Raw genomic sequence first — 15,222 nt, 5'->3', positions numbered from 1 at the left:
CCCCCTGGAGGGTGTCACCCGGGTGCGGCCCGCCCCCCCCGCCCCCCCCTTGTGACGCCACTGCAGTTTGTCAGGTTATCCAGCTATGCAATAGTTGTGTACCTCTCATTATGCATGTAAATCAGTCGCAATCCATTAACTCTGCCAAAGATCTCTGTTCTGCTCCAGTGAATATTTCGCAAAGAGAAACCTCTGATTCTAAAATCAATCTGCGTAGAGCATTAACAATATATTTGGCGGTCAGCTCCAATCCTGATTACATTTAACATAAAGTACGCAATATAGCTTCTGTTCTGACAGAACATGCTAATTACAAGTCATGTACTTGCTAATTGCATGTATTTTCTGTTTGTAGGATAGATTCTATGGCCTCCATGTACTAAGCAGCGAGCGGACAAGCTTCTCAACTAGAGAAGTTGTCCGCTCGCCTTTGCTACATATGGACAGCGAAAGAACAGGATCCGCTGCCTGTATGTATCATTACATGCTCAAGTAAGCATGTAAAGTAAGCATGTAAAGACCACCCCTTCTCTCATGTAAGAGAATGGAGTGTCAATCACCGAGAGCGCTATGTTTACAGTACATATCAATTTAAGGATTATGTAAAATATTCCTAGATTATGTGTATGGTTACATGATTTTTTGCATGAGCATCAGGTGCAACAATGCACTCAATATCTTTCCGTGTACTTGGTGTATGTGTAGCTTCTGTATAATCACTTAATGGTTTATACACAATTTATGCCATTTAATGGCTGTATGTATATGTATCTTCTGTTTTTGACAGAACACTACATAGGCAGTAATACCATGTGCACATCTGTGTTTTTAAATGATTACTGCATGAACAGCTTGCGTAATATTAGGTACAGCAAGTCCACAATGCTATAATATGCATACCTGCTCTTCATGTATACAAGTATCTCTTAACTTCTATCAGATCTCATCTGTATTTAAGTAAGAAACTGTGTTCAAGTCTAAATATGACTCTGCATGTCAGCGTATGACAGCAGATTCCTTTTATTTTATTTTAATTATGTATTATGCCTTCCCTGTCACAGGGATATGATAACTTGCCTGTGAAGCTTGCACATAATGATATTCTTTATGCTCAACCTGAAGTTTCTGTATATTAATGTTACAGTATATAAGACATATGTGCAACTATATTTGTCAGGGGTCACCATTTTATTCAATGTATGTTTGGTAGTATTCTATAGATGTACTACAGTTTAGTTCTGTTTGTAACAGAACATACTAATTACACCTTAATGCTCTTTATTGTATGCCCTGTAGAATCTATATACTCAGAACAGGCTACTTACCTGTACCTTGTTTGTTATTCCATGTACCTTCTGGTACATAGTATAGATTTTATAGATCCTTTTATCTATGTTGTAGATTCTGTATAAACAGAACATGGTAATTATATGTACTTTATTTGCTAAATACATATGTTGTACTGTACGTTGTTTGCACTGTCATATGCTCACAATGTAAGTCTACAAGCATAATAATCACTTTGTGCTTTTTAATAAATGCATCATTTCATATTTATGCAGATTTGTTTTTAACCTATAGCATGTTAATTTGTAAAACAGACATACAATATGTAAACATGTAGCAATGACTGCAAAGATGTAGGTTGTCACTGTATGCAGAATAAGTTTAGCTTAACCCAGTTTTGTAAACAAAGGGTTAGAGTTTAAATCCTATTGTGCGTGCTGTTTTTCTCAATATTAAGCTAGCCCTTTATATATTTGTATACCATTTTCTTTTTTCATATGCAGAACCAATTTGGTTGAATCTACTTGTCAATCACTTAAGGTAAGCTCCACAATACTGCTTTCAGTTTTCTGCATTGGAGTGCAGACTGAAGGTAAGGTTTCAGATCTTCTTTGAGCTCTGAGTCTTCAGTCAGGAAATTATCATTATGGACAGACTTGCAGACACCTATGCTAGAGGTATTCTAAATCTGTTATGGGTAGAACTGATTCAATGTTCTCTTTCAGCTGTTCTCTTTGCAGAAGTGTAGAACTGGGAAGTGAATTTATCAGCAGTCCTTAGTTCTCCCAGGAGAGTACTCTCTCAGGGATTTGCCGGATATATTCCAATGTTTTTCCACTTGAACTGTGACCTTCCAGGTACTGTGCCAGATCCAGGGACCTAAAAGCACAATAGATAGATGCTTTAGAAAGCCCATGTAATTTCTTGTCTAACTCATCTGTTTTTCTTTCATTTGGTTTTCTTCAAAGAATTATTGCTTGAATAAGGAGCCTGCTTCAGTAATTCTGATAGCTTCAGCTTGGACCTCAATAAGTCTTGGTATACTGACCTGATTCAGATAGGAAGTTGCTTCCTCAATTTCTTCAAGACTAACTTGTGTCTCAGGGGTGACATGCTGCAATTCAAGACAGCAGTTCTGGGTTCAATACCCGAGTAGGCTTTTTACATTTTTATGTCTCTAATCTTAACAGCATGGAGATTATGCACCTAATTCTAAGACATACAGTTTTCTCTGATTGGGTTATGTCTCTCTCTGGCAAACTAGGAAACCAGATTCCCAAAGAATTTCCATGTTTTGAAGTTTTTTTCTTTGAGTGGTACTCTTCTAAGGTTTTTCCTGGCATTTCTGCTAAGTGGTCTTGACAAGGGATTGTCAGTTCCTTGAAGAGCCAAATTTGTGTTTTATCTAGTTCTTTTGAATAAAAATTCAATTGTTAAAGATTTGGAGATAATTAGGCCACTTGTTAGACCTTTTCCTCTTCCATGAAATTGTATTTATGTTTTCTGTTCTCTAGAGACCTCCCTTAAAACTATGTTCTGGAGGTTCTTCCTATTTTTTAAATCTCAGCTAGAAGAATTACCAAATTCTCTGCTTTTCTGTTAATCTCCTTTTTTCTGGGATTTCATAAGGATAAAACCGTTCTTCTTTCCCAGTATGAACATATCCCAATAAAGTGATATAAAAGAGCGCTGATATTTAAAATATAAAAAAGCAATATTCAATATAAAACCAGGTAATACACTTAAAGTATAGTAGATCAAGTCTACCGTATTAGTCCTGTTTATTGTCCATAAACTGGTGGTAAATTGAAGGGATAAAGGTATCCTCCTGTTACGTGAGTAGGGCTGCTCCTCTTGATCCCAGAGAGTGTGGAACAACTGTTAAAATAGAAAGTAGAAAGAGGGCGCCACAATAGCGTGATACCGTCTGGATATGTAGGTATAGATATAAGTAAGTATTATGCTTACCAGATGGTGTGACACTGTACTGTGACCAGTGCAAGAAAGCAGGCTAGCACTTATCAGTGGCTAGTACACTGTGGAAGCCAAGCTCTAAAGGCACTTGTCCTAGTTGAAACTCTGAGTGTGTCTCCTGTTGGCTGGACTTCAGGTGCTGCAAAGGTGTAATCTTTTGTGTGTTGTTCAGTTGGTATTGATAAACCACAACACAGACAACTTCAAATAAAATGGCTTTTAATACTTATGATGCGTTTCTCAACCTCAAACAGGTTGTTTCATCAGATAAAAAAGTGTCAGGGATTGTCAGTTCCTTGAAGAGCCAAATTTGTGTTTTATCTAGTTCTTTTGAATAAAAATTCAATTGTTCAAGATTTGGAGATAATTAGGCCACTTGTTAGACCTTTTCCTCTTCCATGAAATTGTATTTATGTTTTCTGTTCTCTAGAGACCTCCCTTAAAACTATGTTCTGGAGGTTCTTCCTATTTTTTAAATCTCAGCTAGAAGAATTACCAAATTCTCTGCTTTTCTGTTAATCTCCTTTTTTCTGGGATTTCATAAGGATAAAACCGTTCTTCTTTCCCAGTATGATTTTCCTAAACTTGTTACTGCAGAAAATTTCAAACAAGGATTCCTAACAAAGTCCAGTTTGTTTGTTCTCTATCAGGTTTCATTACAGGCACGACGCTTACTGCTAGCCTTACATTTGTGGTTTAATGAAGTGATTTTTAGAACTTCTTGGTGGCAGACAACTCCTCCTAGGCATATCTCAGCTCATTGTTCGAGTTCATTTTCTACTTCCTGGACTGTCATAAATTATGCATCCATTCAATTTGTAAATCTGCAACATGTCTACACACATTGTTTAAATATTTTCTGTTCTGATGTTGTTGCTTTTGGGAAACGTTTTTTGACAGGAAATTCCTTTCTTACCTTGGCCATGTCTCTGAGTATTGCACACCTTTTGCTTTTGGGCACTCCAGTGATGTTACAGCTCTGAAATATGGCCAAACTGGTGGCAAGTGGCATCTTGGCAGCTGCACGCTTGACTTTTCTCAGTTCATGGGCAGTTATTTTGCGCCTTGGTTTTTCCACACGCTTCTTGCGACCCTGTTGACTATTTTGAATGAAACGCTTGATTGTTCGATGATCACGCTTCAGAAGCTTTGCAATTTTAAGAGTGCTGCATCCCTCTGCAAGATATCTCACTATTTTTGACTTTTCTGAGCCTGTCAAGTCCTTCTTTTGACCCATTTTGCCAAAGGAAAGGAAGTTGCCTAATAATTATGCACACCTGATATAGGGTGTTGATGTCATTAGACTACACCCCTTCTCATTACAGAGATGCACATCACCTAATATGCTTAATTGGTAGTAGGCTTTCGAGCCTATACAGCTTGGAGTAAGACAACATGCATAAAGAGGATGATGTGGTCAAAATACTCATTTGCCTAATAATTCTGCACTCCCTGTATTAGCAGTAACCATAAAGTGAGTAAAATCAAAGGAGGAAGACAAAATCCCACATGTTATGGAATTCCTATGGACCCTAATTATCAAACAAAAGATAACAACATTTGTGCTTAAATAATACATTTTCTTTTGGAATGATAGGAGTCCATAGACCCTGCTCATTTAAATTTTTGGGTGACAGTTCTAATTTGAACCCGCTGTAGTCCCTGCTTTTGTCTATTATAGCTATCTCTTTCCTTTTCTCTGGTCTGCTATATTTTAAACCGAGGAGATAGGAGAGGTGGGAAGAAATTAAAGCTTGTGTGTGGGCTCTCGGCTTCCTCTAGTGGCGAGATGTATATCCCACATGTTATGGATTTCCTATGAACTCTTATCATCCTGAAAGAAAATAATTTATCAGGTAAGCATTCATTTTGTTTTAATGTTTAGATAAGTAACTTGGTATATTTATGCTTGTTTCTATTTTTCTTTAGGCACTACAGCACTTTACTTATTCCTTCTAATGCATCCTTACATCATAAGCAATTTTCCTAACCTAAAGACCTCTGAGGAAGTGCAATTCTTCAATGGAAACAACTATCACAAGGGAATTGATTGGTAAGTTAAGTAATTCAAGAATATATCCCATAAAATTCCATGTCTTTTGAAAAAAGCACACAAAAAAAAAAACATGATTCATGATTGAAATAAAAGCGTGCCATTAAAAATAAATCCAATTTACTTCAATATATTTTTTTTTCTTTTGGTATCCTTTCTTAAAACTTATCAATCAAAAAATACTGAAGTAGGCTCAGGAGTGTGCATCATATGTATAAGAATGTGACAAATGTTACTGGAAATACTGCTTCCATATTGTGCTTAAGATATGGGAAGGCACTGAGCCTACTTTAGTATGTCCCTTTAGGTAGCAGGGGAAATGGAAAAGAGTTGTATTCTATTAACAATCAACAAACACTTGGATATTGTAATATAATTAGACATAATAAAACAAGTTTGCAATATATTTTCATTAAGTATTTTGCCCACATTTTTGTCAATTTTCCAGTTCTGAAAACTGAAAAAGCACTTGACAGGGTTCACAAGCCTAACCTTTTCCTCTTCCTAATTTGCAATTTGTTATCTTTTATTTTGTGCTGAATATTAACAATAGAGAATTTGTTAACAGACAGTGGCAAGCCCTGTCATCTTCAGGCTCAAGTCCACATTGGCTTCTCCAAATAGGAAAAAGGGTATGTGAAGTTTGTCAAAGTGTTTATTTGTCTTGGCCAATGTAAATCTAATGGAAGAATGCATCTGTTGCGCTCGAGCAATATCAGGGTTTATCGATGGTTTTTGTGCGTGTCGGAAGTAGCATGCGTATTACAAGTTAAAATGAATCACGTTCGCTCAAGTGCGATTGAATTTAACGTGCCTCTGGATATCGCAATCTCACTGGTTAACTGTTACACTTGAATAAAAAGTATCACAAAAACATAAAAAATACATTTAAATGTACAGTTACATTCATAATAACAATGTCTGATAACAATTATTTTAAAAAATTGCAATAAAAAGTTATAATTGCTCAAACATATATATATATATATATATATATATATATATATAAATAATTAAAGAAAAAAGGAGTAAATAGAAAACAGTATGCCCTATGCCAGCACTATCCATCTTAAATATATAGAAGTCCCTCTCCCACAAACATAAAGATGCTTCTAAATCATATATATAAATAATGCAATAATAAATTAAGTACCTAAACTAAAAAAAGATAATGTGTAATACCTATTTTCCAATGGCCATTGGGATAACATTAGCATTAAAGTCCCATTACAATGTAAAGAGCTTATAAGATGAACCAATATAGGGTTAATTGCTTCCAGTGTCCATAGGACTATATAAGGCTAATGAAAAGGGCTCATATAGCAATCCTGAATTCCCCAAACAGAGTTTCTTAGAAGTAGTCCAAACTATAGATGTAAAACACATAGAAAAGGAGGGTTTAATCAGCAGACAATGTCCGTTGTAGTTAGTAGCAGCAATAAAGCAAATCAAGCTATGCATGCTGTACAGATGGTATATAAAAGCATATAAGAGCCGCAGTAAGGCAGCAGAGAAACAGTCAGTCAGTATAAGAACAGACCAGTTATAAGTAAGTAAATGACAGATAGACCCCAGATTGCACTGGGTATACCACATTCAGGGTACAACCTACTGAGGGCTTTATCCTTGCCTAAGGGACCCTTCTAGTGGGATAATAAACAGATTAGATCGCACCGGTCTTCTTGGTATTGTGTCTGCCGGTCCAGTCACAAGAATGAATGATGCTGGTCACTTAAGCTTCAAGTAAATTGCACCTGTAGCCACTTTGTTCCAATTCTGTAGTATAAAGCTTTTTAAGTGCCTTGATGCTTGTATATGGTGTATGGCCTAGCCGAGGTCTTTAAAACAAACAAACGCTACACGTGTTTTGCCACTTGGAGAAATTTATGCGGCTTCTTAATGGTGAACTTACGCCATAGGTATTTACTATCCCTTTAAAAAGGCTGAGTTTGTTATTCTGAATTAATAAATTAGAACAAATATAGTGTGTAGTGATCACATTTGGTTCAGAGATTTAGAGTCTAGAAGGATTCTATAATTTATGTAATTGCTCCAAGTGCCACTGTCTTAATTTTCTGTCACTCAACATCACTGTTTTACAAACCTGTCCTCAGGCCTTCCTAACAGGCTAGATTTTGTGGATATCTGAACTAGAGCACAGGTGAAACTATTAGCTGATTAGTAAACGTGGTTATTTTACCTGCTCTCATCCAAGGAAATCTGGAATATCTGTCCTGTTAGGGAGGCCTGAACAACGGTTTAAAAACCAGTGCTCTTCATCAATATGAGTTCAGCTTTGGCTCACCCCAGGTACTCAAGTCTATAGCATTCAGTCCATTTGCTGGTTGTGGATCCACCTTTCTGGTTTTTCATACAGCTCAGGGTTTTTGCTCCATTCAGGAACTTCCTCAGTATAAAGCACCCTCAAAACCAGTTATGTAAGGCATTTATTTACTTCAGTTTAAAGAAATTCCTATCCACAGTTTCTTGAACACGAAAATACGTAAAGGAGCAAATATCAATTTGCCTCAGTTGTGCTGTCTACATTTATTTAGTATTATTATTATTAGTTACAGATAGAAGTCAATTGTACTACTCTTAGGAGTTTTGTGTCATTTTAAGCATTTCATAAGAAAAGAAAATAACAAAATCACCAATAGTAAGTTTTTAAAAACACACATTTCCCAATCTGTGAAATCTTTAGTTCACCATTTGCCTTATTTTTTAAGGGGGACTGATTTAATAAGCATTGAATGGGCTCTGATATGAGGGACTTTTAGAGTAATATGGGCTATGAATTTGATAGTAGAATCCCAATAACATGAATGTTTTGAAAGAAAAAAGATTAACTGATAGATCCATGTGTATATAGAAAAACAAACAGAAGTTTTGTGAAAATCTTCATTTAAAAGAGACAGTCCATCTCATTCAAATTAAAGGTCAAGTCAAAATTAAGCCTTTATTATTCAGATAGAGCACACAACTTTCCAATTCACTTTAATATCTAAATGTGCACAACCTTTTACATACACACTTTCTGAGGCACCAGCTCCTACAGTGCATGTGTAAGATTCACAGAGTATAGGTATATGCATTTTGTGATTGGCTTATAGCTGTCATATGAATCAGTGGGAAGGAAATAGAACTAACTTTAACATTTGTCAGCAATAAATCTACTACTCATTTGAAATTCAAACAAAGTTCTTTTGCAGTGTCTTTTTATTATGCATTTACTGTTTATGCTATTCTCCTGTGTTTAGGGGTCCTTTAAGGATCCTGGGTCTGCCCAGCCATAAAGTTATTGGAGCATATTTATCAAGCTCTGTATGCCTCGTGTTTCTAAAGATCCCTGCTCCAAAACCTGTCTGCCTGCTAGCTGCCGCAAATCTTCAGGGGGCGGCATTGCACCAGCAGTTAACAAGAACTGCTGGTGCAATGATAAATGCCGAGAGCGTAAGCTGAATCATGTCCGCTCGCACAATGATAATTCGGCCCCATTGTCTTAATAATTGATAATGATACTCAACTCTAAAAAAAAAAAAGCCAATATCACCCATTCATATTTGAAATATTTCATAACACTCATTTGAAAGAGTGATGTACTACCATTTAAATAAGGGATTTAATAGGTTTAATTATTTTATTGCTGTCAAGTGATTTTTTTTTACTAATATTGTTATAATAACAATCCCCAAGTCAGCATGGTAACTCATTATGTTGTGTTATTGGTGTCAGGACTAAAAAATCGTTCTTGCTTTGAAAAAAATAAACACATTTTTGGGTATCCAAATAAGGGCTAGATTATGGAGTGAAGCACTATTGTTTGTGTATGAGTGATACATGGTTTTTGTGGCCATTTGCATGCAAGTTTTCTACTCGTATTACAAGTTGAAAGTAAATGTGTGAGCGCAATTGTGATGTATGCTATAATGATTACTGTGACTTCAGAGGACTGGTTAATTTACGTGATTCAAGAAAGTGTCACAAAAAACATTCGGCTAGATTACGAGTTCTGCATTAGCCTTAAAAAGCAGCGTTGAGAGGTCCCAATGCTGCTTTTTAACGCCCGCTGGTATAACGAGTCTGACAGGTACAGGTGTACTGCTCACTTTTCTTCCGCGACTCGAGGCTACCGCAAATCCCCTTACGTCAATTGCGTATCCTATCTTTTCAATGGGATTTGCCTAACGCCGGTATTACGAGTCTTGGAAGAAGTGAGCAGTAGACCCTCTCCTGTCAAGACTCCTACCGCATTTAAAAGTCAGTAGTTAAGAGTTTTATGGGCTAATGCCGTAACATAATACTCTGAACTAAAGTGCTAAAAAGTACACTAACACCCATAAACTACCTATAAACCCCTAAACCAAGGCCCCCCATATCGCAAACACTATAATTACATTTTTTAACCCCTAATCTGCCGACCGGACATCGCCGCCACTTTAATAAATGTATTAACCCCGAACCGCCACACTCCCGCCTCGCAAACACTAGTTAAATTTTATTAACCCCTAATCTGCCGTCCCTAACATCGCCTACACCTACCTACATTTATTAACCCCTAATCTGCCACCCACAACATCGCTGCTACTATATTAAATGTATTAACCCCTAAACCTAAGTCTAACCCTTAACCTAACCCCCCCCCCAAATTAAATATAATTTAAATAAATCTAAATTAAATTACTAATATTAACTAAATTATTCCTATTTAAAACTAAATACTTACCTATAAAATAATCCCTAATGGGGGGGCGGAGCTAACTGCCGAGCAGGGAAGACGCATCTCTTAGGAGCTCTGCTGGTATCTATGAAAAATACAAGATTATTTAACTCCATCTGCTTAATTTTTGCCCTTGTGGGATCCCAGTACACACCTAGACACCGCTAAAAGGTGATTATAAATACTTGGACCTTTTTTTTTTTTTTTTTCAAAAGAAAAAGAAAAAGTCAAGCTCCGCGGGTAGCGGAAACCAACAGAGGCCTGGACTTCTACACCAGTTGCCGGAGGGTCGGGGCTCCGCTCCGGCGACTGAAGTGATAAGCCGAGAGACTCACCTAAGAACTAATTGGTTTTTTATAGCCCGCCAACTATCAGGCAAAAGAAGCAGGGCTGGAGCCACGCGCGGACACCGCGCAAATCACCTTACAGTTTACATCCTGCATTACGGCTACAACTGACCGGCTTGACAAACAGGCGCTTAGTCCGGAGGGTCGGGGATCCGCTCCGGACGAAGATCTTACCAGGTGGTGGACGGAAAGAGTTACCGGATCTACTGCATCACGCTGTGACCCAGAGTCACAAACCGGTTGGCAGCTGGTTGAGCCTGGAGGCTGAACGGACACCCGGGTTTTCCTGTAGGGTGACGGAGCAAAGAGAAATAGCCACGACCAGATCTGAAGGCCCCCGGGGTAAGCTGGCCACAGGCCTTTTGATCTATACACTGCCTATACACCTGAACTATAAAGGGCGCAAAAGAGCGCCATTTTTCTTGCTGGCCTGTTGAACTGTCCCCGCTACGGCCCACGTGGGATCAATTGCAGCCTGATAGACACTGGCAATAAAAGTATTTACTAATACCCTTATAATTTGCTCAGAGGTATACTTAGACCGTGCTACTTCAGTGGTCTACTCCTTGCCAGCCCGCCCTTGCAGAGGCCTAGAACGCTATTAAGCCCAACTACTAATAGAAGTCACATAGAGCGGCCCTGTAAGCTTGGCCTCAGTACACATATTATTGCGGCTAGGGGTCTCTGAGGACTTTGATGCACATTCATAGGAGGCATATCTAGGAAAAATTTCATGCTCTGGTAAACCTCCTCAATTACAAAAGCAGGAGGCAACAGAAAGAAGCAAACAAGCAAATAAAGCAAAGAGAGAAAAACATCAGCACTACATTTTTGCTAACCCATCAAGCTATATTTGAACTGCAGCACGTTCTTGAGCAGATCAGGTACCCTCTGAGGCTGTCCCTGGGACATAGGGTGAAGGAAACTCATACATTACAATATTAAAGGCTGCTGCACCAATCCAGGTGTCATTGTAATCACTGCATAATACAAAGTGCAGTGCTTTTGCTTAACCTGCAGTTTCCCTCTGGAGGCTGTTTGCAACAAGAGGCAACATCTGATAGCAGAAAGCCCTAACACTATAACTTGCCCCACATATTTGGAGATCCTGGTATCTCCCAGACCCCATACATTGTCACACTCTGGGTCTCGAGGAGCTCAGCAATTTATGCAGGTCATATTGACACCTTGGCCTGCTACTAACTTTTGCTACCAAACAGCTACATCAGCCCAAAACCTTGTGCTGACTATTCTGGCTATACTCTGTCAGTGGGCCTCACTGTATTGTGATTCCAGTGCTGCTGCGTCAGCTTATGTGCCTTTGAGCCCTGACTCAAAGTGGAGTGTTGTGTACCAATTTTGCTTGTTTAACAATCTTTCTTCCTTACAGGCCTGCTGCTAATGTATTAGCTCTTGGTCTATCAGACTAAGATTTCAGTGTTATATCATTATTGTGCCTGTCTAACCACTTATTTTGTCTGCAGGTTGTCTTTTTATAACAATGATTTTTGCAGTTAGTAAGGGTCTGTATATGTTTAAACTACAAGCACAACTACGCTACCCATTCTTTTAGAGATTTCATTAAGGCACACACTCCTAGATAAGCTGCCATCCAGCAGATACTGCAAAAAGCCACACCGCTCAAGACTGGTGCACTAGATCCAGTTTAAAGCATCTTAGTATCACTAAAGCATCATAAAGGTGAAATCCCCTGGATAAGCAGCTATTCAGCAGATACTATAGCATAGAGCCCAATTCCCTAGATACTCTCTGACACTCTCTCCATCCATTTCCTGCTGTACTAGGAGACAGCAGGTCATACCCTCAATTCCTTTTCCCGTCCTGGCCAAGTGAAGGCAATCTCCCTGGAGGGAGTGTCTACAGAGCTCTTCACTCCACCCACCTTTGAAAAGGGCTGACTTTGTTCTGAATATACCGTGGATTATCCAGCAAAACCTTCCTATGGCTAGCAGAGCACTGATAGCTATGGCTACCTAAACCAAGATTGACGTCAGGGGGACTTAAGCTTCACCCTAATCACCATTGTTTTACTTAAATATATCATATCCTGCAGACCTAGTGTCTTAAGAACTGGCTTTGGCAGAAGACATAATCCTGAAACCATGTCCCAAAACTCCAAAAGGAAAACTAAACCGTCTCACACCTCTGGGAAAACTGTCGCAGATCACTTTAAAAACCACCACGCTGGGAAAACTCAAATGTACAGAGACTCCACTCCCGCTTTGGAAGGCAGTGAATCTGAAGGCAGTATAGACTCTCAACCTCCTATGTCAGATACTTTATCTGCAAACATTGTAGATGTCCTAACCAGACGAATGAATCTCCTTCAAGAGACACTGACAAAGGAAATTAAGGGATCCACAGCTGAGCTCCGTAGAGAGATTGGAGCTTTAGGAGAACGTACCGAAACTCTGGAGCGTAAACAAGAAGATCTTGCTGTGGACCATGCTCACCTACAAGCCTATTCCCAAAATCTTGCAATTCAAATATCGGACCTAGAATTGAAACTAGCTGATATGGAAGACCGCTCCCGCCGGAATAATCTGAGATTCCGCGGAATCCCTGAAGAGGTTGGCCCCCAAGAACTGGAGTCATATGTCTTGGAGTTCTGTAATATCTTCTTCACCACTCCAGAGAAGCCTGCCCTCCTACTGGACAGAGTCCACAGAGTAGCACGACCTAGAACTGTCTCTCAAGAAAAACCTAGAGATGTTCTAGCTAGGATCCATTTTTTTACCCACAAGGAGAAGATAATGAGAGAACTGGCCAATAAACCGCAACTCCCTGAGAAGTTCCAACAAATAGCGGTATTCCCGGACATTTCCAGCTATACTTTACAAAAGAGAAGGTCCTTTAAGACCATTACCCAAATTCTGAGAACAGAGAATATTAGATACAGATGGGGATACCCGACAAGGCTTATAGTTAGTAAAGATGGTGAGACACACACAATCTTCACCCCTAAAGAAGGCTTTGACCTGCTCCAAGACTGGGGCTTAGCATCCACCAAACCCAGAAAGGACATTGGTTCACTGCCCCCTAAAGATAGATCAGCTATTATGGACATGGTCCAACCTTCATTAAGATCTACTGCAAAGGACACTCCTAATGTCACTGACATCCGGGCAGGTGCCCCAGACTTCACCCCTAGGTTACAAAAGCCCACCAAGTGATACAATAAAGAGCTCTAATGTTAGGCTAGTACACACGAATATATTATTAGCTATATTTATCGTTAGATAGGAATAACTTGAAGGAAAAAGGATTGTTACATAGCTCACTGAATGGTAAATAACTAGTCCTGACCTTCAGCTGGTAACTATGTAAATATTGTTCAATGTTGCTCCCAGGTATAGGTTGCATAACACTTGAGGGACATGTGGAGACCCGTGACCTCCCGCAGGATAAAGGACGCTTGTCCAACAACACCTGCTCTACTATCTTACCCTATTTGCTCCGGCGGGACTTCGGGGGTCTTCCCATCTCCTCTCTCTCCAGCACCACAGATGACTTAATCTCTCTCAGACACCTAAATGTTATAGATCGAGACTATGTGGTGAGTTAATGGTGTCTGCAACAGGTTTTACGTTACTAACTCTACATGGTGGTATTTCTGCTGATCTGCAGCCAGTACGCATATACATAATGATAGGTTATTCTAGGCGTTAGTTATACTCTAAAAGGTAGATACTGGTATATGTATCATCAAAGGATAACTGAATAGATCCGGCCCATCATGGGCATATATGTAAATATTTCTAAATGTAATTTCCGGATATCAGCTGCCTACTGTGCAAAAAACATGGGGAGACCTGTAACTTCCCATAAGCGAACGGGTGCTTACCCAGCAGTTCCTGTGTTACTCATTTCTTGGCCATTTGGTCATGCTGGGACTCATGAGCTCTCCCCATGTAGTTTGTTTTCAGTTCCACAGGTTATTTACTCACTCTCAGACACCTATAAGCTTCGGACCTAAGTTATATGACGATATTATAGTATTTACAATGTTATTGGTATCACTAGTTTAACGTGCTACTATGCTTGCAGTGCTGTGATGTTTTTATTTAGTTTAATGAACAACCTTTGGTGTATTCCTTATATTCACAATCCCCCAATGACAGTCAATCTCTACATACAAGTTTAATACTTGTTCTACCCCCCCCCCCATATACGCAAATTTTATTTGTGTTATCCCCTTATACGGGGACTGGAGAAGTCAGTTTGGTATTCAGCCACACTTCTCCTTTTGGTGATCCAGCGGTTCACCATATTGAATAATATTGTTAAAACCTCATACTACCAATTTAGATTCGACTGATCCAAAGCCCTGGACACTTACTATATTAATTGAATTAACTTGGTGCCCCTCGTTGTACACTGTTCATTATATCTCTTTTTTTTTTATCACTCTCTAGGTGAAACTAAGCTCCCTAGGGGAAATAATCCTCGTGATAAAGGAAACGATAAACCAGTTTTGAGCCCGGCAAGGGCCACAATCAGGTGCGCAGGTCCAGGCGGGGTAAGTCTATCATCAAAACCCTCCCCTCTACCCTCCCTCTCCCTACCTACCTCTCCCTCCCTCCCCCAAGTTCAAGATGGCGTCATCCCCTAATCATATATCCTTTGCAACATTAAATGCCAAAGGATTAAACTCACAAGATAAGAGAAGCATGCTTACCAACACCATGAAATCTCTGAAAGTACAAGTCATGTTTTTACAAGAGACACACTGGATAAAGTCAAACCAGACTCCATACAGGACCCCAGAGTATCCTGTGGTGGTTCTGGCTTCTCACACTGAGAAATCTAGAGGAGTTGCG

The 15,222-nt window shown here is 39.2% G+C and overlaps 1 protein-coding gene across 1 annotated transcript in view; it reads left to right on the top strand.

Moving 5' to 3' along the window:
• LOC128649980 (bifunctional heparan sulfate N-deacetylase/N-sulfotransferase 4) overlaps positions 1-15,222 on the top strand; it is a 904,342-nt gene that overhangs the window by 782,412 nt on the left and 106,708 nt on the right. The window contains exon 8 of the mRNA XM_053703589.1: positions 5,191-5,314. Within this exon, the coding sequence (XP_053559564.1) occupies positions 5,191-5,314 (124 nt within the window). The remainder of the gene's footprint in view (positions 1-5,190; positions 5,315-15,222) is intronic.

This window comes from Bombina bombina, chromosome 2, assembly GCF_027579735.1.
Source record: "Bombina bombina isolate aBomBom1 chromosome 2, aBomBom1.pri, whole genome shotgun sequence".
In the NCBI taxonomy this organism is placed as follows: Eukaryota; Metazoa; Chordata; class Amphibia; order Anura; family Bombinatoridae; genus Bombina; species Bombina bombina.
This window is presented reverse-complemented; position numbering and strand designations above follow the sequence as displayed.